Source organism: Podarcis muralis, chromosome 3 (genome assembly GCF_964188315.1).
Source record: "Podarcis muralis chromosome 3, rPodMur119.hap1.1, whole genome shotgun sequence".
Classification (NCBI taxonomy): Eukaryota; Metazoa; Chordata; class Lepidosauria; order Squamata; family Lacertidae; genus Podarcis; species Podarcis muralis.
The window spans coordinates 46,627,601-46,652,272 of record NC_135657.1 but is presented as its reverse complement, the minus strand read 5'-3'; the positions used below and the strand labels follow the sequence as shown (position 1 = coordinate 46,652,272).

At 42.6% G+C, this 24,672-nt stretch overlaps 2 protein-coding genes across 6 annotated transcripts in view; one reads left to right on the top strand and one right to left on the bottom strand.

Moving 5' to 3' along the window:
• Positions 1-531, bottom strand: part of PCNX2 (pecanex 2) — a 110,764-nt gene extending 110,233 nt beyond the window's left edge. For 3 of the 4 annotated variants that reach the window (XM_028724040.2, XM_077925789.1, XM_077925790.1), the window contains exon 1: positions 18-528. In XM_028724040.2, coding sequence (XP_028579873.2) covers positions 18-170 — 153 coding nt within the window. In that variant the 5' untranslated portion in view covers positions 171-528. Of the gene's footprint in view, positions 1-17 lie in introns of all 4 variants that reach the window. The other variant, XR_013392194.1, reaches the window with a different exon arrangement.
• Positions 532-5,985: 5,454 nt separating this feature from the next.
• Positions 5,986-24,672, top strand: part of MAP3K21 (mitogen-activated protein kinase kinase kinase 21) — a 31,934-nt gene continuing 13,247 nt past the window's right edge. The window contains exons 1-4 of one of the 2 annotated variants that reach the window (XM_028724042.2): positions 5,986-7,695; positions 21,212-21,392; positions 22,409-22,557; positions 23,936-24,111. In XM_028724042.2, the coding sequence (XP_028579875.2) occupies positions 6,888-7,695; positions 21,212-21,392; positions 22,409-22,557; positions 23,936-24,111 (1,314 nt within the window). In that variant the 5' untranslated portion in view covers positions 5,986-6,887. The remainder of the gene's footprint in view (positions 7,696-21,211; positions 21,393-22,408; positions 22,558-23,935; positions 24,112-24,672) is intronic. The other variant, XM_028724043.2, reaches the window with a different exon arrangement.

The following is a 24,672-nucleotide window of genomic DNA, read 5'->3' as shown; positions in this document are numbered from 1 at the left end:
GCCGGCTCCCTCCTCACCAGGTGCATCGCCATGGGCAGCAGGAGCAGGAAAAGCCACAAATAGAGGTGGCAGCTGTTGGTGAACTTGCTCTGCTCCGGATCGTGGTACCAGCCTCCGGTGAGCGCCGCCCACACGCCCTGCCGGAGCAGCTGCACGGCTTGGGACACCATGGCCGACCCCGGAAGCCGCCGCCGCCTCCTCACTCTCCTGGTCGGTGCTGGTCCCGGCTGCTACCGCCGCCGAGATGCTGCCTGGAGCCGGCCGCCAGGACCTCCATGCCGGATGCTAGAAGGATTTTCCCATCATGCTCCGCGGCGCCCTATATGCCAGCGGTCCCTGAGATGGGAAGCTCCGCCCACCACGCCTTTCCCAGGACGTGGCCGCTCAGACGCGCGAGGGATTCCCACGCTGGGCGCGCAGCTGCTTTCTGCCCGTTTTCTCCTTTGCCTTTCTCCTCGGCGTCCTGCCCTCCTGCCGCTCATCGGTTCTCCATGGCTGGACTCCCCATCTCTCCGCTTGGGAAGATTTCACTCCAGACCCCTGAAGAATCCCGAGAACTGTAGTTTGCTAAGGGGTCTGGGAAGAGGAGCTCCGTGAGGGCGAACTACAGCTCCCAGGATTCTTGGGCGCCCCGCTGCCCTTTCCTCCTTCGGTTCCTCCCCAGTTTAGTTTCCAGGGGGCAACCGATGTCGTTCACCCCTCCATTCCCAGCGCAGTCTTTCCCCCGCCTCTTCCCAATGAGGATCGGTAGCTTTGCCCTAACTTCAGATGGGGCTGAATTGCAAGCGCTGCCGTCCCTGATCATTGGTCTTGCTGGGCGGGAATGGTGGGTGATTGTAAGTCCAATGGAATCTGGGGACCCGGGAGTAGGAGAAGGGTGGCCTCTTTCTGCTAAATACGTTTACGAATCTATACAAATAAAAAGATTTAGAATGCAAGCTTGCCTCTGCGTGACGCTTACTATTAAGCATCTCAAGGTTGCGCTGAATGTGTACTGTGGACGCAGTGCAAAGCAGACGTGAGCATTCCAGCCAGATAAAGCTTTATGTGCTTCACAATATATCCACTAGGGGGTACGATAGGAGAACTTTTCTATATACAGTACCTGCAAAAACAGTTTTGAAAGGAAGATAGAAATTCTATTTTATTGCCTCTTTCGCTTATGTATTTTGACACACAACTTTTACCACCACTGCTTTCAAAATAACTCAGAATATGTAAGTCATTTAACTATTTTCTTTACTGCTGTGTTGATTTTTGGGGAACGCTCAGGTTTATTGTCAAGACATTTTCCCTTGTTAGCTTTTCATCTTCACAATAATTCTTTCCCTTCGTCCCATCAACAGTGTGACTGCTTCACCTTCCCACTTTCTCCATGGACCTTATCCTACCTCTCTCCTAGGTCTTGGAATGGCCTATCTCTGCCCCTTGCCACCCCCCACCCCCACAGACACACACTTATGCCCTCCTCTCCCCTGCCCAAGCCTCTGCTCCTTTACTTAGCCCTAGATGTAGTGAATGCCTGTTACCATGTGTAATATAATATACTACAATGATTACATGAGAGTATTTATGGAAATACAGTCTTTCAATGTCCATAGACTTTGCAAGATTCAGCCTAGACATTTTCAAGCAATTCATCTAAAATATTATTTAATAGTGAGCGTTTGATCACTTTTCATCACTTTAACTTATCTTCATCTGCTGAAATAAAAAGGATCTGCCCATTGTGTGGGCTGTCATGGATGGATTTTTATTTTTTTTACATTATCAGAGATCACAAATTAGAATAGTTTTGTCTTTCACTACATCAGAGTAAATAAATAAAAAGGAGGGAGGAATGGCAACCCATGTAACCTCCCAGCCCATTTACAGTGTGTGACAGCAAGTCTGAAATTTCACACAGCCACTTCTGACCAAACGATCATGCACAAAAGTCAAATTCACCTTGGATAAATTCTCAAGAGGTGCTAAAACCCACCTCTTACACTCCTAAACAACAACAACAAAAAACAGTTCAAGGAAGGGGACAAATGGAGTTTATCGCCCAGCCCAGCAGATGGAATGGCATCTCTCTCCTTCCCTTTTGCAACCTGACAGTTGAAGGAGTGAAGGAGTAAAATATACTAGATAATTTGGGGGCTGAGGGACAATGAGCCCTGCACATTTTGCTTGCAAGTGGGCTGTTACTGGACCAATTTGAACAGAGCTCTAGACATACAATATATATAAGCCCAAATTCATGACGGCAGGAACGTCATAATTCTAGACGGTTTCATTTTGAAAGCAGAACTGCTGTTCAAGCAGAATTGCAGCTTCTTTGGCTTTAATTCACCCTCCTCAAGCATCCATTCAGTTTCAACCAGCTCCCTATTAGCATTACTCTGGAGGCCAGGACAAGGCTCCTCTGTACTAAGCTGCTTAACAAGAAACCTCAAGATAATAATGTCTCAATGAACTCAAAAGATAATTGTACCTGGCAGCATTGAACATTTTCTCTGTGGCTGACAGAATTTCCTGCCAACATGCTCCTCCTACATGAATTGGACTCCAGAGAATACATAATTTATTTTAGTCTCTGCAGACTGATGGCAAGTGGTTCGTTTTTAGCGTTTGCTCTCTTGATGGGTTAATTGAACTGGCTGTCAGTGGCTGATATATGTTTATTTTATGCTGACTTGGGCTTTATTGCTGAATGGTTGCTGGGTTGGCTTTATTATATTTGTTGTGTTTTTAAACTTGTTTTACACTGTCATTGTATGTTGCTTAGTAAATCTTATTATTATTATGTGACTGGCAAATGCAAATAATAAATAAATGCTGCCAAGCCGAGGAAGTTTCCCTGGAGGTTCCTAACATCTTCCTTTTTCCTTGAAAACAGTGGCCTGGAAGCATCATTAAGGCTGCAATCTTATGCTCACTTACTTGGCAATAAAAAGTCAATAGGACTTACTTCTGACTAGACATATATTTGAAATATCTGATATTATTATTATTATTATTTAATCAATAATTTATCCCAAGATCCCAGGGAGATGTACAACATTAAAAACATTATTTTACATAGCATAATAATAAAAAGCAATAAAACAACCACAGAAAAACATCATAATAGAAGTCCCCCCTACTTTAAAAAGGCCATAGATTGTTTAATGGATGAAGGCCTGGGCAAGGAAGAATGTAACCTCAATAAGTGACCTAGGAGTAAACAATACACAGATCCAGAGTGGAGTCCCTAAGACGATTCAGTGGCACCTTGTATGCCTCCTTCCGGCAACTCCTGCAGGCTTGCGTCCCAGAGAGGTCACTTCGGTGCTGTTATCACAGCAGTTTGACTTCACCCCCAGAGGCATACTCCATTGTCTCTCAAGACAGCCTGATGCCAACAAGCCCCACTGAACGCAACAGTTCCAAAAAAATTCTCAGGCTATTTTTTTTTAAAAAAAGATATTTATTGAGATTTTCAAAATATTACAAAATGAAAAAAGAAAAATACAAAATAAAAATAGTTAAAAACAATTCCATCTTTCCATTACTTATCTTTCATTTGCTTGTTTCCTGGACCTCCTCACACCTCCCTTTTTTGTATTCCAGTTCAATTTGTTAGTTCAGCAAATCCTTTCCCTCTTTGTTTATCCTAGTCTTTAATCTTAAAGTATTATAACATTAAATTTTTACCTGTTAATAATCCATTTTTTCATATTCCTTTATAGCATTACAGCTAAGAACCACTTAACTTCTTATCCAACATCATTCTAACATTCGTTAATTTTACAGTATTTCTGTAAGTAGACTTTAAATTTCTTCCAGTCTTCTTCCACCGACTCTTCTCCCTGGTCTCGGATTCTGCCGGTCATTTCCGCCAATTCCATGTAGTCCATCACCTTCATCTGCCATTCTTCCAGAGTGGGTAGATCTTGTGTCTTCCAATACTTCGCGATGAGTATTCTTGCTGCTGTTGTGGCATAAAAAATTCTCAGGCTATAAACAGGGATTGTTGGGAAGGAGGTAAAGAAAGTATCAGATGAGATAGACAGTGGTTCCACTTCCTGATCTTCATTCCAGGTTCATTAGTGGGGAAGCTGTAGCGCCTGCTTCGCATGGAAAAGGTCAGTGGCTCAATTCCCAGCATCTCCAGGCTTACTTCATGTGTCCTATGCAATTGTGTAGCAAGTATCAGCAGCTACACAATCTAGTGAGCACAGATCCTTATCATGAATCTTACTTACATATTCTGTTGAAAAATATCGGATATGTACCTTTATTCTGTTTTGTATATTCTGCTTTATTTTACAATGTGTATGCAGGTAGCTCAGTTTTGTTACCATTCATCTGTTGCATGCCTTGTATCTTATTTCCAGCTGATGAAGACTACAGTGGTACCTCGGGTTAAGAACTTAATTCGTTCTGGAGCTTCATTCTTAACCTGAAACTGTTCATAACCTGAGGTACCACTTTAGCTAATGGGGCCTCCTGCTGCCGCCGCCACCGTGCGATTTCTGTTCTTATCCTGAAGCAAAGTTCTTAACCCGAGGTACTATTTCTGGGTTAGCGGAGTCTGTAACCTGAAGCGCCTGTAACATGAAGTGTCTGTAACCCAAGGTATTATGAAACAGTAGCATCATTCCGGAGACACTGTCCTTTTGATGTTTTTGAGAGGTCTTCCGCTGAAACTTTTGAAAAACTATTGAGAAACTTTACTTTTGAAACTTTTGAGATGTCTTCTGTTGATACTTTTGAAAGACTATTGTGAGACTGTCCTTAGACATCTGTTTTGAACACACGGCTTGACAGTCCTCGCTCTGTTATATTGTATATAAGAGCTTTGATTGGCTTACTCCTATAATTTGAATGACATCATTATTCTATTATATATTTTCTATGAACCATTAGCCTACATGTTCTGTTTGTATCGTTGTGATTAGTTCTTATTGCAACACAGGGGTTTGTTTCTAACTCAATATAGGGCAGATTTCTGTGTACTCGGGTCAAAGGTGTAGGCACAACCTCAATATGGGGCAGCGATTTTACTAGGTTTGCTAGTAAATAAGCTTTGCTCTGTTTCAGATCAGGCATTCATGCCACCAAAGACTGTGTTGCCTAACATGCTCTGCCTAGAATTGTGTCTGGGTGTAAAGTGGACTCAAAACACGGGCAGTTTACAGGAATTGGGCTAAAGCAATTCAAGTGCCCATGCCCCTGGGATACTATCGCTTACTAAGTGCTCTAGCATATTCTTTATCTTTCTGGGCACTGTAGTTTGCTCAGAATTGCTGGGGGTTGTAACTTAGTGGGAGATAAACTACATTGCCCAGAATTCGTTTGAGGGAAGGAATGTGCTTTGAACGTGCTTTAAAAGTATATACAAACACGCCCCCCCCCATCTCTCTCTGTACAGCAGAGCAACATAGGAGAGATCTTGACCCCTGTCATGTGCAAGGCTGTTGAAAACAAGCTACCACGTATTATGATGCCTCGCCCTAGTCTGGAGAGGCAGGAAGTACAGGATTCCAGTCGAGGCAGGAGACAAAGTGGGGCTCTGGGGGTGAAAGTGAGCGGTCCATTTCAACCCGAAGTTCCTCAGAACACGATAGCTTAGTCGCAACTCCTTTATGTCAGTGTCGTGGGTGGGTCAAGCCCCACGCCGGGCAAAAGATTCCTGCATTACACGGGGTTGGACTAGATGACCCTCGGGGTCCCTTCCAACTCTACAATTCTGTGAGTCTATGAAATAGGTTTACAGGAGTTTCCTGCTGCTGCGCCCCCCCCCCCATCCCATCCCATTTCTCCGTCTCCTGCGCGCGCGCCCCCGAGGCGAGCCCCTGCTCAACAGTCCCCATCCACTGGAGGTCCAGCCTTCCGGGTTTCAGGCGAAGAGCGAGCCTTGATGCCGGCGCTCTGGTTCCACCGCCCGCCCACCCCCCGGCCCTCCTGGCGCCCCTTCCTCTCCCGAAGAGGCTGTTTGGTCTCTGTCGCGCGCGCCGCTCGCTCCCGCCGCTCCTGCGCCGGGCGAAGGGCAAGAGCAGCCCCAGGCACCTGCCCGGCTTGGCTCTCCGACCTGCGCCCAGAACCTAGCCCCTGCGTCACGTGGCTGGGGCCAGCCAATCGGGGGCCAGCCAGGAGGTTTCTTTTTTTTTTCTTTTCGGGAGCAGCCGCTGTCGGAGAAGGAGGTTGGCTGGGAAAGTTGCTCTTTCGCCGCTCCGTGTCGCGCGCCCTCGCCCGCCTCTCTCGGCGTTGCTGCTTTGAGCAGAGGGGGCCACGCCGCTCGCCCCCCCCCCCGGACCTCCCTTTCCCGCCTTCACAGCCGGAGGCGGGCCGCTTTACCTGTTGCTTCAGCCGCCGCCCCGCGCGCCCCTTTGCGTTCCTTCTCCTCACCTGGCCCCTCCTGCCTTCCCTGGGAGACCCCGGAGCGCGCTCGCCTTTTGTCCTTCCGGTCAAGCCTTTTCGCTCTTTCTCTTCCCTTCTTCCGGCCTGCGTTGTCCCCGAACCTCTCTGCTTCCCGTCCCCAGTCTGTGGACCAGAGCCCTTTCCACTTCCTCCCTTGCTTGGGCGCCTTCCGCTGAGCCCCCACAGCCTCCCAGCTTAGGCTTCCTGGACTGGGAGACCCTCCCACTCTCCACCTAGTTCTTTCATTCATTTTCTCCTCCTTATGACCCTTGCCCTGACTCGCCCCCCTCCTCCAATCCTCTGCTCCCCTCCACACTCCCAACTTCCTGCCCTTGCTCTTCCAATGCCTCTGCTGCTCCCTTCTAGCTTGCTCCACTTCCTCTGCCATCACATTCCTGCCCAGTTGAAGCGTTGAGGGGGATGGTCTTCTTCCAGAGGCTTCCCTGACTGTTCCCAATGCTGAGGCCAAAGTGGATGAGATCTGGGCCCCCGCCTTGACCATGGCCTTGGTGAGCTCCGAGGGAGCGGCTGAAGGGACCTCGGGGACCACCGGCCGTACCTCCTGCCCGCTCTGGACCGTGCTCTATGACTACGAGGCCTCCGGGGAAGATGAGCTGAGCCTGCGGCGAGGGGAAGTGGTGGAGGTGCTCTCCAAAGATGCAGCGGTCTCCGGAGATGACGGCTGGTGGGCTGGCAAGATCCGCCACCGCCTCGGTATCTTCCCGGCCAACTATGTGACCTACCAGCCGGGACGCTACCAACATCCCCCGCTGGGATTGCTGGAAAAGTCTGGGCATGAAGCCCAAGCCCAAGCTATGGGCGATGGGCATCCTGTCAGTGGTGAAGACCATTTGGGTTCCCTAGAAGAGATTAACTTTCAGCATCTGGAACTGCAGGAGATCATTGGAGTTGGAGGCTTTGGCAAAGTTTATAAAGCAAAGTGGAAGGGCCAAGAAGTGGCGGTGAAAGCAGCGCGGCAGGACCCAGATGAGGACATCAAGGCCACGGCAGAGAGTGTGAGGCAGGAGGCAAAGTTGTTCTCCATGCTGAAACATCCCAACATTATTGAGCTTCATGGTGTAAGTTTGCAGGAGCCCAACCTCTGCCTGGTCATGGAATATGCTAGGGGAGGACCCCTCAACAGAGCTCTGTCAGGGGCCTCTCCCTCCACCAGTGGGAGTAATTGGGGCCGTCGGATACCTCCTCATATACTGGTCAACTGGGCCGTGCAGATAGCTCGAGGGATGCTTTACTTGCATGAAGAAGCCTTAGTATCCATCCTTCACAGAGACCTCAAGTCAAGCAACAGTAAGTACAGCGTTCAAATAGTTTAAAAACTGAGACAAGTTACATTTTCCTTTCCATTTTTAAATGTTGCAATCCCGAACAGCACTGTGAGAAACATTGTTTTTAAACAATGTGGTGTTCTAAGTGAAGGCAATGAAATATTTTTTTCTGTAAAACCTGGGTTTGGCAATGCCACGATGAAGCTCTAACCTCTTGAGTCAAGTTGGATAAAAGAGTCAAGTCTCAAAAGCAAAAGTTAGACTCTAGGCATTTGTACTGGGATTTGAAATCAGTACTTTTTCTTTTCCCATTCAGAATCTGCCTTTCAATTATTCTATGTTACAAGATAATCCAGTTCTGTTGCATGAAGTTTCTTTTCTGTTGTCGCAACACCATTGTAGATGCACAAGCTGTTCAGTTTTTAGCTGTGTTTGCATTCTTAGAAAACCTGAGCAGCCTCTTAAAGAAAAAGGGTTTGGGTGACATTTTTCTTCTGAAATTTTGTTTTCAGCATTGTTGATTATAAAAACAACAAAAGCATTTGTTTGTTTGTTTTAGGAGTTATATTTAGACTAGGGCTGCTGCTTATATACACTACCTGGCTTGTAAATATTGAAAATCTAAAATAGTAACGCTGCTCAAATCTGTGGACTGTTGTCGTTTGGTGCCATTTTGTTAAATCTGGGAGGAAGCAGTCTTACTTCACCAATAGCTTATTATTGTTTCCAGGTGCCTGAGGTGTTTAATGTCATAATTTGAAGGGTGGTAAGTGTGCAGAACTGCCATAAAAAAGTGTTTCATTGTCTTTTCCTGTCCTTGTGTACCATGTCAGATGGGTGGGGAACAAATAATAAACTACTGCTGCTACCGATGATGATTATTATTAATGTGGATTGTGAGGATCAGTGTTGCTTCGGGTGTGGGGTTCGTGCCACATACTGAAAGCTCATAATGAAGGATCCCATTGCTTTTCAAGTGGAAAAGAGAGGGGGAATTTCTTATTCTCAAAATATCCTGTTGCAACACGTAGAATAAGCAATGGTGGAATAGTTTGAAAATTCAAAATGAGTGAAGAAAGCTTCCACGTTTTCCTGCTACGACATGGCCAGTTTACTTTGTTGGACCAGTATTTTCTAGTTGTTGATATTAAAGGAGGATTCCCTCCCCCCCCCCCCCCGTACTCACACTACAGTAGTTACGTTAGTCCCCTTAAGCTTCTGCAATGGCACCCTCTTGACTTAATATAAAGCTGCTGCTTCTCAAGACACCCACCCAAATGGCACCTTAAACCTACGTTATAGTTGCCACAATAGAATAAATTTATCATTATTAATTTCATTTCTATACCACTTTATATTTTAAAGAAAAATATCTGAGTGGTTTACAGCATATTAAAACATCAAATAAAACAATCCAGAATAAAACAAATTCAAGCTTCAAATAAAATATTTCAGATCCTTCTCTAAGTGACATTTCCCCCATATTTATTTACCTACTTAATTTATATAGATGCCCCATAGCAGAAGTACTCTAGGAAGTCAGTGTGGTGTAGTGGTTAGAGCATCAGACTAGGACATGGGAGATCAGGGTTCAAATACCCACTCAGTCATGAAGCTCACTGGGTGACCTTGGGCCAATCACAGCCTCTTAACCTACTTCACAGGGTCATTCTAGGGATTAACTGGTGGGGGGAGGGTGACCCAATTTGGATGTAAAATGAAGCCAGGCATCGTGGCTTGATCTTCCCACATATGCTGGGGGAGAACTATCCGCACATCATGGTTAACTATGGTTTACTGTTACATGTGAACACAACCACTGTTTCACTTGTGTAGCATATAAGGGTTGTTTATTTCTTATTTGACATGTGTGCAGGTCAGAAGCTTGTGCCTTCTTGCATTTGTGTACAGATGTTTATGCATGCACACACACTGCATGTAAGTGTTCTGTCACTTGTTTGGGATCTGTGCACCAGCTGCAGTCTGAAAATTGCTACCAGAAATGGAATGGGAAGAAGTCCTCTTAAACCAAATTCTATGTGTGCAGCTTAAGCATCAATGGACATCCCTCTGCCATGGTCCATAAATATGAGACTGAAAATCATTCAAATGTGAAATATGACTAAACGTACTGAGATTATGGGAAAGTTCCAATAAGGTAGCAGGAGAGGTGGAAAGGCCTCATTTGACTCCTCCAAGCACTTCCTTCAGCACCCAAGGAAAAAGCTAGATATTTATTCTCTTGCAAAACTGGTTTTATCTTTAAATACTGCCTTATTTCTGGGGAAGAAATGAAAACGCCCCAAAGTTGCAGTTTTAAATATATTACCGTGAAGTATGTCCTATAGATCCTAGTGGGACTTACGTTCTGGATAAACATGCTTAGGGTTGGATTAGATAGTGCAGATGCTGATGTGCTACATTCTGTAGTTATCTCTAGAGTGCAGGATTGCTCCCAAGCTACACGCTTAACCCCTGAGTCATAAACACCCTTCCATCTGGGCTTTCTTCAGAATAACCAAATACCGTATTTTTCACTCCGTAAGACACACTTTTTTCCTCCTAAAAAGTAAGGGGAAGTGTCTGTGCGTCTTATAGATTGAATGTGTGGTCGGTTGCTGGCCCCCTTTCTGGCCCCGCCCCCTTGCCCCGGCCTCCATTGTTGAATGTTCTGCAGATGAAGGCTGTTTGTTTTACCAGCAACATGTGATTGGATGATTAGATTATCTGTCTGGAAACTGTAGAAACGGCTCCCCTTCCTTTCCTAAAGAAGCTGCGGAACTGTGAGTTGAACCCCATAAAAACAGGATTTTTTCCCTTTGCAAAGTAAGCTCAACAACTTTGAGCTGACCCTCAAAAAAAGGGGTTTTTCCCCTTTGCAAAAGAAGCTGCACAACTTTGAGCTGACCCCCCCCCCATATGGGGCTTCCCCCCCTTTCCTTCTCTAAAAACTAGGTGCGTCTTATGGTCAGGTGCGTCTTGTGGAGCGAAAAATACGGTATATATCCCAATTGCATTCTAGCCTTAGCACAATGGTCTCACAGTTGCTTTTCAGCAATAATAACATAATCTGCTATCCACACACAAATGGGGTTGAATAGCCTTACTACATGCAAGACAGCTTAGTTGTGATGCAATTAAATTCTTTAGAGATGTAAACAAAATCTGGCTAGTTCCCTTCAGGGTAGAAGTGCTGGTTTTTATACTTCTGGAAATGGGGAATTGGCCATCGTGAGTTTCTCCCTTCCCAAAGGCCATGGTGAATGCAACCTGAAACCTGCATGGCACCTACTGAGCCTTATTTGCATGTCTGCTACCTCCTCCCACGTTCCATCTTAGGAAGATTACAGGATGCAGACTTATAGCTTTTCACCAGCTAACTTTTTAAAAATTATCTCCCTCTCTCACCTGTCTGCCTCACTTTGTTCAGCCTGATGAAAAGTTTTGGAGAACCTGAAAGGTTGAATACGATTTTCTGACATACTCTTTGGCCTGATACATATATTGCCCTTATATGGATTTTGAAACAGTGGCCCGATCCGTGCCATACATTTCAGTATCTTGTGGTTTTAAACAGTCATGGATTCCTCCAAAGAATCCTCCAGATTCGGAGCATATCTGAGGGGCAGGGAAGCTGCAGGGTGGAGAATAAGCATATATCCCATTTGCAAAAGTTGGAGGCCACATTCGGATATCATCCTTGAAGTACGTCCAACCAGCAAGCTCCAATGGTAAAGCACAAACACCAAACTGAAAAGAATTGACATCTGGAGAAATGGGTACCTTCACCTTCTGTACCACTAAGCCTTATTTTCAAAAAACTCATTTTAATTCTTTTATATATTTTAAGGAATTTATATTCCAGCTTCCACAATAACAGCTATGATTCGGTGGCCTACATAATTTAAAACAAAGTAACATAATGCCATAAAAGAAGCTGGACAACAACAGAGACAAGTTCATTAGATTAAAATACAGCCAGCACTGAAGGTACCAAAAAGATAGGAACCCAGAGTCCGTGTCAGGAGTGTTTCCACTTGGTGTCCAGAAGGAATGGGGATGCATAAGGAATAGCTGCCAAGTTCTCTCCCCAGCCTAACAAGCAGGCTGGTGGCCACAACTTTGGGTGACCTTTCAGAGAGGCAAAGTGTGTAAGGGAATGAGTGAGTGACCCCATGATACAGCACAGTGTTGTGCAGCATAGATGAGAAGAAACATATAGTGACTATGGCAGGAAAAGAAAGCAACTAAATAAGAAGGCTAGTGGCATATTTAGGAGGTTGCCAGAAACTTGCCCTGCATACTTGGCCCACCTGCAGCTGCTTAGCAGAGCAAACCCATTAGCCATTCCTGCTACCATTTTAATTATTAGCTGTTTTGCATTATATAATATTGTACTATATGGTGGGGTTTGGGGGTGGATCATAAAATTGTGTAATGGTTAGAGGTGGCTGCATATGTTGAGTCATGAGGTTCTGCAGCAGAGTTGTTCTGCCTACAGTAATGAAGGTAAGGTGCAGGTCATTTATAGGAGCAAGCTGCTTCAGTTTGAGCCAGCAAAGCACAGGAAATGCCCAGGCTATCCTGAACTTCCTTTTAGTCAGCTTCCTTTATGACTCGTGAAACTGAGCATTCCATTATTGTCTCATCTTAAAGCCAAGAACATATGCTGCGATTAGATAGCCTTTCCCTTGAGGTTTGATTAGAAATTATGACAAATGTCATAATTTCTCTCCACCCACACCCTGCCTTATGCACCCAAAGGCTTATTGATTGCTAGGCATTATACTAGTGCTTCTTTTGCTCTGTGTGGGGATAGTCGGTGATGCAATAGAGGATGCATGAGAAAATAATAAGGAAGCAATCCCTTGGGAATTGTATTGATGTGAAAGGTTAATCACATCCCTTTCTGCTAGATCTGGCAGAACCTCTATGCATTAGTGACAAGCAAAGTCAAGCATTTCTTTGTTTTGATTTTTTGGGGTGACATTATTTCTGACAAACTAGACCAGAAACCATAGAAGTTTGTTCTTAAACCAAAACCATTCTTAAACCAAGGCACACTTTCCGTAATGAGGCTTCCCACCGCCAGTGCCCTTCCACCTTTCGGATTCTGTTCTTAGACCGAGGTAAAGTTCTCATACCAAGATACTATTTACGGTTTTGCGGAGTTTGTAAACCAAATCGTTCTTAAACCGGACTGTTCTTAAGCCAAGGTACCACTGTAAAGGTTTCCATCATAAAATACCTTTGTTCTAGTCTAAGCAATATTTGTCTTGCTCCCTGACCTACAGATTCTTGAAATGGATTATTTTTGCTTTCCTTGCTGAATAACCAGCACTTCTATTTGGTTTAGTTTATAAACTTTCCATAGTTGTTCTGCACATGTATAAGCACATTAGAAGTGTTGTCCTGGATCAGATTAAAGGATTACCTGGTCTATCATTTTATCTTCAGCGGCTGCCAGCCAGATGTCTCAGGAAACTCAAAATATGATGGAGATTACTATTTCTTTTTTTGTCCCAACGTCTGGACATCAGAGGCATATTGCCAGAGCATGGGAATTCCATTTTAGCATTCACGGATGATAGAATTGACCTCCATTCATATGTTTGTGGTTTTTAATGCAATTGGTTCTAGGTCCATCACAGCATTCTGTAGAAAACTATACGTGTCTGTACAAATATGTTTGTTTTTATTTCTTTAACAGAATTTGTGTACTAAGCTGTATACAAATTGTATACAATTTTATTGTAAATAATTTAGAGTGAATATAAAACATACATAGAAGCTGTAATAAAAGCCAAAATTAGAAACAAATTTTTAAAAACGAAAACCCCACACATACAGATTTGTAACATTAAAACAAGGATTGGGGAAGAATACCCTTCCATAGAGTTTCACCAAGATAATCTTTTGCAATTCTTTGTGTCCAAAAACCCATCTCTTGTGACAATTATTGACACATCAGAAAAAGTAAACAAAGGAAAATAACTCACATTCTAATGGGAAATTAAACTTGGAAAACTAAAGCTAAATAAAATCTGTTGTATGATCACCTGACACACACACCCCAGAATTTTTTTTGGTCAGAGTTCTAAATTGAAGTTACTGGGCGTATTAACATTATGATCAGATAGGTAGGTTGCTTATAAGAAATAGAAGTAAGAAAACTTTTGCGTATGGTATACATACCTGTATCAATACAAACCTTTAGGCAATTCTATGTTGGTAGTCTTGCAGTATTCTCATACGCTTTTCTCCTCAGAACATGTTCCAATTTGTTTACCAGCTCCTTAGCGTATGACCCCCGGAACTGGACACAGAGTTGGTAGTGTGCCACTTTGTAGTAGCATTATGGAGATTTTGAACTTGTGAATCAGCATGCAGTCTTATTTTGACTGAGTCTGGTGGGATTTAAAAGTCCCAACAACCTCTGGAGGACTACAGATTCTCCATTTGTGCTCTGCATGGAAACTTCCATGTCTAAAATCTTCCCTGTCATATACTTCTGCCTAAACAACATTAGCATCCCTATGTAGCATTTTGCTTTCTGTGCATTGTTGCTGTCATGTGTATGACTGCATGCAGTGAAGGGCTTTTAGATGGTACCACCTTCACATGGATTGTTGCCAGGGGGACTGGCTCTTTTCAGTGCTTATTTGTGGGCAAGTAACATCTTAACCAGGTCCTCAAACTCTTGCCTTTCAGGGCAAAAGTTGATTTTTCAAGAGGCGTAGCCATGTTAGTCTTTTGCAGCAAAAACTACTGCGAGCCTTGCAGAACCTTGAAAGAGTAACAAATCTATTATGACATAAGCTTTTGTGGACTAGATATTGTCTACAAAAGCTTATGCCATAACAAATTTGTTAGTCTTTAAAGTGTCACAAGACTCTTTGTTACTTTGTTTATGCACATAAAACAAATACGCATATGCAAATACAGAATGGTGCTGCAATGATAATATGGGGCCACAGAGGCAGTGGCCGGGAGGCTAGAAAAGATTCAACTTGCCAAAACATATCTTGCTGTTGAGTGTGTCTCTTGGAGCAGGATGCAAGGCCCTATGAATTATTTCTAGCATGTAAAATTTTTCGTTTGCAGGAGGTGCATAGAGCTGATGTTACAGTTCTGTTTCATGTTATTAGTATCTTAATAAGTTTGTCAGCTTTTGAATGACTGTATTACTGTAAAATAAAAATAATCTTACTGTTTGAAACATGCATGGAAAGAACTGTTGCACTCAGCTTCGAGAGTAAGAAAATACACCCTTTAAACAAAATGCAATACCTTTTTTTGGCCCTTTTGTGGAGACGTTATCTATAACACATGATTTAAGGAAATGAGCATGTATACAGAATTCTGTTTCCCCCACTAATGGGAGGCATTTTTGTGCCAATGAGCTAATTATTTTAATATGGCTTAACCAATAACTTCTTTGTTTATCATCTGTCCACTTAATCTTTCTGTAGAAAATTAAAGTTCTTCTGTTACTAATCTTAAATTCACGAGTCGCTTGTAAGGTAACAAAGTTCTAATACAAGATGCCAGACCTCTGCTGGTTATACCTGGTTTGGTCAGTAAAAGTGTGGGGACTATATTTGGAACTATATCAAAGGCCCCGTGCATTAAAAAAAAACTAATATTAAAAACTTGTAACCCAGGGGCAGCCAATGTGGTGCTTTCCAGATATTGTTGAACTCCAACTCCCATCAGTCTCCCTGACCATGGTTAATGATCAGATAATGAGAATTGTATTCCAACAATATGTGGAGGCACCACATTGCTTACTCCTGCAATAACCTATCTAGCTACTTCCTGATGAGTGGCAGGATTGTGCTATATCTGAATTTTAATTCATACTGTACCATCTCACATATTTCTGCCAAAGATGCCCATTTGATGGGATGGTCTGGAAGGTGGCTCAATAGAGAAAAGCCTTGAAACCTTTAATACAGTGGTACCTCGGGTTACGTACACTTCAGGTTACATACGTTTCAGGTTACAGACTCTGCTAACCCAGAAATAGTATCTCAGGTTAAGAACTTTGCTTCAGGATGAGAACAGAAATCGTGCTCCGGCAGTGCGGCAGCAGCAGGAGGCCCCATTAGCTAAAGTGGTGCTTCAGGTTAAGAACAGTTTCAGGTTAAGAACAGACCTCCGGAACGAATTAAGTACTTAACCCGAGGTACCATTGTAGTTTGAAGAAGCCAGGCAGAAAGAGTGGGCTGAAGGACATGGGAGACTTAAGTAAATGCAGATGAGTTTGGCAGAGGAGGCCAAAATATGCATGTATCAGCCAGGAGGGACGGTGAGGACACAAGATTTTCAGTTCATTGCAGGAATTTGATGGCTGTGCAACTACAAAAGGACTGCATCTTTGGTGGTGTGAAATTATTCTGCAAGTTGAGAAAGCTTCTCCCACCATTGTGAGGCTCAAGTTTTTCACAGGGGCACGACTTCACTTGCTGATCTTTGAAATAAAATATGTACTTCATTTTAGCAAGGAGCTTTTCCTCCCCCTGTTTCATAAATGACTCAGATGTCCATTGAGAAACTATCTGAAGAAGTGTGCATGCACACGAAAGCTCATACCAAGAACTAACTTAGTTGGTCTTTAAGGTGCTACTGGAAGGAATTTTTTTTATATTGAGAAACTAGCTTAGAATTCTAAAATGAAAACCCCAAATCAGTTACTCACTTCAAAGTTTATTGCCAAGGGGCTCTTTCTCTACCTAATGCTGCAGCTTCAGACCCAGACATGCCAGTGTTGGCAGAACAACTCTGCTTTGTTCTTTTCAGTGCTAATGAAATGTTTACTTTTGCAGGTGTGCTTTTAACTCAAGTCTGATAAGCCAGCTGGCTTTCTCCCTGCTTCCTCCAAAGCACTGCAGTAGCAGCAATGTCTTGTGTCCTGTAGGTTGTTACTCAAGAAATGAAACAATTTTGAAACCTGTATTTTGTGTAAAGTTATTGTCAGAATGTTAATGCTCCTAGCTGTTCTTTAAGTCATATTTTCAACAATTATTATCTACAAAGGCAAGAATAGCAATGACGTGTTTCATCTAAAGTTATTGAAAACACAGAATTTGGGGGTTGGATTCAGAGCAAATTAAATCTCCATTGGGTTTTGTGGAACTTAATGTGACTTGAGGTTTCCATGTAGATTTCAGTGGGTTCTAAGCATCACTAACTTGGTCTGGATCCACACCTTTCCTATAAAGCACAAAGTTTAATCATGGGCAGTTCTTCTAGATAAGATACAAAATGTCATCAACATTGAGCAAATGGCTTCTTAAAATGATAGGAACACCTGTGGAAAACCCTCCCATCAGATGTCAAGGAAATAAAGAACTACACAACTTTTAGAAGACATCTGAAGGCAGTTCTGTGTTAAGAAGTTTTAAATGTTTAACATTTTACTGTGTTTTTGTATGTGCTGTAAGCTGCCCAGAGTGGCTGGGGAAGCCCAGCCAGATGGGTGGGCTAGAAAAGAGTAAGATGATTATGATGATGATTTATTAAGCAATAGCTTGTCTTGTTGGCCATGGGAGCTGCCGTAATAAAATCTACAAAAAGAGACATAGGCTGGAATACATCTTTCTGATATGGTGAATGTCCACACTCACCAATGCCTCTCTCCCCCTTCCCCATCCCAGTACATTCCACCACCAGTTTTCCCATTGCATATTACGGGCAAGGGGAGAATTGGAGGGGGAAGGGAGATGGAGGGAGAATTGCATAAAAAACCCCAACACCCCCCCAAGCAATAATAAATGGATATTGAGATGGGGTTCTCTTTAATCTGTGAGTGTTGGCACTTAGCAGACTGAAATGAACACAAGCAAGGCAGAGAGAGACAGAGAGAATGTGTGAGAGAGTCCAGGAACAGTGTGACCCATAAAATCCTGTGATCATCCACCAAGTTCAACAGCTATACCTCCATTGCTGATTATGATTTGTTGGTTTAAAGCTGCATCGAGATCCAGTAGGCTTGATAGATACAGGTATGGCCATGTTAATATCCCACAAGCAGCTATCAAACTTGATGGTGGGTTATCCCGCAAAGCGTAGTGAAATCTGACACTTCTTTGGATTGGTGTGGCCCATTGTAACTTGTCTGCCAAGCTGAAGGGAATATGGGAGGGCAGAGATTTGTGATTTGATAAAGCAATGCCCTAAATTTACCAATGGTATCATCTTGTTTCTTGCTCCCCACACAATAAACGGACCACCATGAGCCAATTTAGTGCAGATAACCAAGGCATATGTTGCTACAGGGTAGTACAGGTTTCCTCAACCTCGGCCCTCCAGAAGTTTTGAGACTACAATTCCCAGCATCCCTGACCACTGGTTCTGCTAGGGATCATGGGAGTTGTAGGCCAAAAACATCTGGAGGGGTGGAGGTTGAGGAAGCCTGGGGTAGTATGTAACCTTGCATTTTGTACTTGCATACTGCATTTACAGCATTAGCTTTCTTTTGCCAATCAGTAATTGCGCTATTGCATAATTACCATGAAACACTTTGCTGATCTGCCAATAATGGGTGGCTCTCTAGGAGAAATCTGAACGCCTTTCCCCCCAGTTTATTGTCACACTTTCAACCCAACATTACAGCCAGATTTCAAAGGGCTTTGGGTTCATTATGTCCTCCCTGCGACTCATCACAAAACTTTCTGTACTCTCAAACTTCAGGTGTTCACACTTTTACTATGTGCTTGGCTGTGTTGTTGTTATGCATTGTAGAGTTTTTCTTACAGCCAGATTTCATGTTCTTTCATCCCAAGTGTTTAGAGGCATGTATGCTGCTGCTTCTCTTTCCTTAAGGGTAAACCCCTGTAATAATCAAGAGGTAGAATTTATAGAACATGTGATTTCTATGCTGGAGTTTTGCAACATATGGTTGATTGGCCCTTTGTTGACCAAACTACCCAGCAAACCAGTTCAGTTTTATGTTAAATATCCAATGGAAGTTACAAACCCAAAGGTATCACTTGCAGTGACTAAATTTCTATCAGTGAGAAGAATTCACCACCTGAGACTGGACAGGCCGTCTTAACAAGGACTCACTCGATATCATAGTAGTTTTATATGCCTATAAAGTGACACAAAAGAACAATCTGTTTTGCTCTGAGATTCTTGTGTGCTGTATACTTTTTATTTTTGGTTTATTGGCTGTAGCATATTGATGGATTGATGTGCTTGCTGAGTGGTGTCTTGTTTCTTCCCCAAATTCATGTAGTTTTATAGCCTCTACTGTGGTTTCTTCCCTAAGGGAAGTGATGCTTGCACTCACAGGACCCATGGAGTGGTAGTACGCTCCACCAAGGAATGGGAGAGATTTAAATGGAAAAGAACGACTTACATGTAGCTCCTCTACTACATTCATCCTTGGTTTGTTACAGATAATATTATAACTTATTGTGTGTATATTGAATTGGTCTATGTTTTAAAATGTTATGGCTATTAATCCAAAGGAGTAGGTTTTTAAATGGCTCTGTGCACCCAAATTTTAAATAGGAATTGATAAATACCAGTAAGTGGCATGCATACACAAAATCCACTTTAGTAATTGGGCTTGATGCTATAGAGGTGCGTTCTAAAATATGTTAATGTTATGGACATAGTGCTAGTTCTGAAAGCACACTTTCCTCCTGAGTTCTCTTAGCGTCAAAGTAAATGTTTGCAAAGTGTAGCCTTTAGGATTGGGCTCAATCTGAAGTCGGAATGGCAAATATTGACATTGTGATTTTAGTGATCAAGTTCTACAAATTGTTTTCGTTTTGGTGGAGCATTTTGCATGCAGAGTCCCTCACCTGAATCATATAGGATGTGTGTTAAAGTAACTTCCAGATTCTGCATCTGCTATTTGTGAACTTCAGTCACGTATGGTTGAGTGCACAGAATAAGCCCAAGGTTGCAAAGGTCACTTGTTTTGATATGAAGCTAATGAGGGGCAAATATCTGTAGAAGTCCAAAAGGGATGGCCTAGCGCAGGTTGCTAAGCAACAGACCACAAGAATTTGTTCAGTCACGAGGCACTAGCGCCTATTTAGTTTGTTTATGTCAAGTGCTCTGCCACCCAATTTGACAAACGGGAGGGAGGGGGGAAATTATACAAAGTATATGTAGTGACTGCAATTCTTCATCCTGCTTATGGGAAATAGTTCTTCCCTGCTGCCCCCTCTTTCCCATTAAAATGAAACCTGGCCATATGCCAGTTATTACCTTTCCAAGTCAGTTTGTGTTTGGTTTCGGTCAGATTGACTGACATGGAATTTGTGGAATTTTGCTTTGCCTGTGTAGAATGCAAAACAATAGGCCTTTCATTAAAGTACAAAGGGCAGCAAGTTCATATCACTACATTCACCACATTTTCCTGCTTCTAATTATTTCTGTCATGGGCACTGAGTTTCAATATAATTTTATTCAGTACTTCACTTGTGCCTCAAGGCATACTGTTATGGATCAGTGACAGAGTCTTCTTCTTTTAAATAAATGCATACATGAATAGTAAAATATTAAACATTCTTCACAGTTGCAAGGGTTAGAGGTCACCTCGCCTTTTGCTTGAACGCGTTCCACAGCCCTAGATAGTTTTAACTGGTTACCTGTTAATGGTGCTTTGCAATTTATATGGCCAGGAAAAGAACTTAATCGCATTTCATTATCTGTACACTGGACTTTGAACCATGTCTGTCTCAAGTGCTTAAACATAGTTCCTGCTGTTGGCAACAATAGTGTGAACTGGATATGAGAAATTTCAGCGTCGTAGTTCTAGCTTAGCTGCCTCTGTGATTCACTAGTTTTGTATGCGTGAGGATTCTGACATAAATCTTCTGCTGCAATTCATCAATCACTAGGTTAAACTGTGAGGAGAATTAGCTCCAAAATTGGAAATTGAATCTGCACTATTTACTGTATTTCGACACCACACTAAACTGCAGTTTAGTAGGATATAGTGAGCTTCTGACTCATGTAACCCTCTGTCTCCTTCCCAATCCTGGGATGAGTTTGCCAGCTTTTGCTTCTGGCTTCCATTAACCTCAGCTTGTCATATCATCTGAACTGACAAACTGTAGTTACTGTTAATTAGCCATTGAAACTAGTTACTCAGGAGAAGGGAAGCACACAAGTCTAAGGTTCCTGGCAGCTTATTCACATTATGCTAAACTATGGTTTAGTGTGACATCTGAACTCTCTTAATTGTAGGTGTTTACTCCTTCAACATTCCACACCTTATGTTAGTAAATCATCGTTCAAAGCATATGCATCTACTCAAACCATCAGGTGTTTTTTTGGGGTGGGTGGGACAGGCACAGCTTTAATCCTTGATGAATTGCACTCTGAACCTCTTACTATGAGCTAAATCCACGTTGTCCTAGTTTTATTTATTAAATAAAATTTTTAACATTAATTTCTAAAAAGGGAAACACTTGGCCCCATATTGGCTGCAGACGGATTATGCTTGCATTTCCAGATGGGTCAAGTTCATATTAATGATGATCTATACATTTCCCCCCCCCTCCCTTTTTCAGTTCTGTTGCTTGAGAAGATAGAGAATGATGATATTCATAACAAAACACTGAAGATTACAGACTTTGGCTTGGCTAGAGAGTGGCATAGAACAACTAAAATGAGTGCTGCGGGAACCTATGCATGGATGGCACCTGAAGTTATCAAATCATCCATGTTTTCTAAAGGAAGTGATATCTGGAGGTAATTATGTTTTCAATATTCCCTTTATTTATTTTTTAATAACTTTTGTACAGCTGGATGAAATTTGAAGCAGCCTAAAGTTGTGTGGTTGTTTCTGGGGTGGTGCCTGGTACATGCTGCAAGTGAGGAGCACCACCAAGGTGTACACAACTTACAAGGTCCTGGCTCCTAAACCTCACCCAGTCCCTAACTCTGGGACTCTGCTGATTCTAGGCTTCCCTTAATGGTTCTCACTCTACTTCTCACTATATTGGTTCTCCACTATATTGCATTCTAGAGATCAGAAGGTATATCTCTCTATACGCCTATGTGCATTTTTTAACACCTGAAAGATGAGGTCAGATATACAAGGAGAGGAATTCAACTTTGCACTAAGGCAATTGTTCTGTCTGGTAAAGTACTTTTGCTTGCCCCGCAGAACCACCACCACCCCACTCATCCCTTCATGCCTAAAACAGTTTCATAGAATTGGTAGAGTTGGAAGGGACTCTGAGGATTATCTACTCCAACCTGCTGCAATGCAGGAATATGCAGCTTGGATCGAACCTGCAACCTTGATGTCACCAGCTCCACACTCTTAACCAACTGAGCTATCCAGGTTTCATTTACAGTGTAGTTAAAACAAGGCAGGTGAAAACCCACAACCACCAGAGCAACAGTAAAACAGCAGCAGCAATGAGATCAAGCATCCATCTTAAACACTTAAAGGAATTATTCAGTTCATTCTTCCTTTTTTGTGGGCTGCAAGGTGAAGGCTTTATGGAAACAAATATGATGAAACCGCTTTCAGATATGCAGAAAACTTATTTATGTAGCTGGAATTTCATTTGCCTATGGCTGTAAGACATTTCATTTAGCTGCAACCATGTGCTGAAAGGATGTAGAGCATGGCTAGCCTTTGTTGCGGTGTGTTTGGATGCTTTCCTTCTTTCTAGATGGGTTGATGACCTTTTTAGTTTTTGTTTTGCCCTTCATTAAGCCATGTATTTAACTGTCAAATGAACATTTATTTATAGTTATGGCGTATTGCTGTGGGAACTCCTTACGGGAGAAGTTCCATACCGAGGCATTGATGGTCTTGCTGTGGCTTACGGTGTTGCTGTCAATAAGCTTACTTTGCCCATTCCATCCACATGTCCCGAACCATTTGCTAAACTAATGAAAGGTACTTGTGCTGCTTATTAAAAAGGGGGGGAAAGTTGCTATGAGATAACTCGCATGTTGTCCATAATATGTGTACATTTTTTTTTAGTTTTAGCATTTCATTTAGAAATGTCATCACTTACGTTAAGGTATAGAAAACACCAGCTTCCCATTTCATTTTAGTCCAGTACTAAAAACGTTTTTTTAACGCGTTCAGCAGTGGAACGTAATTTCATTTTAAAAGCTGCATTCATCTTTGAAAGTGCTTTCTTGCTCATTTATTCATTAAGTTATATTCTGCCCTTCCTCCAAAGAAGCTCAGAATAGCAGCGTGGCCTCACCACAGCCTGTGACGTAGCTCAGGTTAAGACAGTGTGGCTTAGAATCTTAGGACTGTAGAGTTGGAAGGAGCAGTGAGGATCATCTAGTAGTCCAAACCCCTGCGATGCAGGAATATGCAGCTGTCCCGTACGGAGATCAAACCTGCAGCCTTGGTGTTCTCAGCACTGACCTCCAACCAACTGAGCTACTTGCTTAGAGTCTGCAAGTCAGTGCAGTTAATGCTCAAAGTTAATGAAAAGTTACATCGGAAGCAGTTTCTTTTGTTGGTGTAGCATGATTTTCTCGATGCAGGATGTTTGCGGATCTACAAATTGAATAATTCATATGGGGGAAGTGAAGGAATCCTTATTTTTAAAAGCTCTTGTGTGCCATCCTTCCATATTCATCTTTTGAGCCTGGATTAATCTATAGGACATGGGTCTGTGCCTTTGGGTCACTGTTGCAAAAAGAAGATTGTGTGAGACCCAGGCAAAAATGCGCATGGTGAATATATTTGTGGTCTCACTTCTTGAAAGTGAAAGGACCGTAAGTTATTTAACAGGTCATGCCTAAAATAATCTGTGCATGCATCCAAGTCACATGTTACCTTTTATACATAGCTCTGGACAGTCTGAGGAAATTGCCTCATTTAATGCAATCTCAAGCAAACCCTCCTCTACCAAGAAAATGCTCTATTAATTGTTTTGAGTTTTGTTTAGGAACAGTGTATAAATGTTCCAAAATAAATGCTAAAAAAAATTAAAAATGAATTTTTAAAAGCTGCCAAACTACAGGGAACCAGGCAGAGGGCCTTCTTGGTAGTGGCATCTGCCCTGTGGAATGCCCTCCCACCAAATGTCAAAGAGAAAAACAGCTACCAGACTTTTAGAAGACATCTGAAGGCAGCCCTGTTTAGGGAAGCTTTTAATGTTTAATAAACTACTGTATCTTAATATTCTGTTGGAAGCCGCCCAGAGTGGCTGGGGAAACCCAGCCAGATGGGCGGGGTATAAATATATTATTATTATTGTCAGATTTTGTTCCCTGTTCTTCTAACTGATGCAATTGATGAATTTTAGTGTGCTGGGCTCAGGATCCCCATATCCGACCGCCCTTTACCTTGATTCTTGAGCAGCTTACTGCCATTGAGGGGGCTGTTTTGACTGAGATGCCTCAGGAATCTTTCCATTCCATGCAAGATGACTGGAAACTGGAAATTCAACAGATATTTGATGAGCTGAGGACCAAGGAAAAAGTGAGTGAATTGGATCTTTTTCCCCTCTTAATTCTTGGTACTCTTTAACTCTTTTAAATTGCTCTTTTATCCTTATGCAGTGATGTATAGTCAGAACACATTGGGCTTAATGGCAGGTGGGATTGCCAAAGTCACCCCACTTTTTCTTTTTCTTTTTTTGCCATGTGCGTAAAGCTGAACACACACAAGTCGTGGGCTTACTATATACAAATGTATATGTAATTGTTGAAAAGTTGGATGACTAATCATATATAAAAAACAAAGCCTTCGTTGGGTGAACAACTAATTGTGAAGAAAAGCTTCTGTTTAACTTGAAATCTTGCCTTTTCCTATATGTATACACACACACACACACACACACACACACACTACACTGGGCTAACTATTGTTTCCTTACAAATATTAATGGGAAACTTCCTAAGCTACCATCCAAGTTGACTTTCATAGTCTACATTAAAAGTTTTTATGCAGAAAAAGTAGGGGAGCCCTTGGGGCACTGGCATGCCTACTAGATCTTAGTTATCTAGCATTGTATTTAATAATAATAATAATAATAATAAT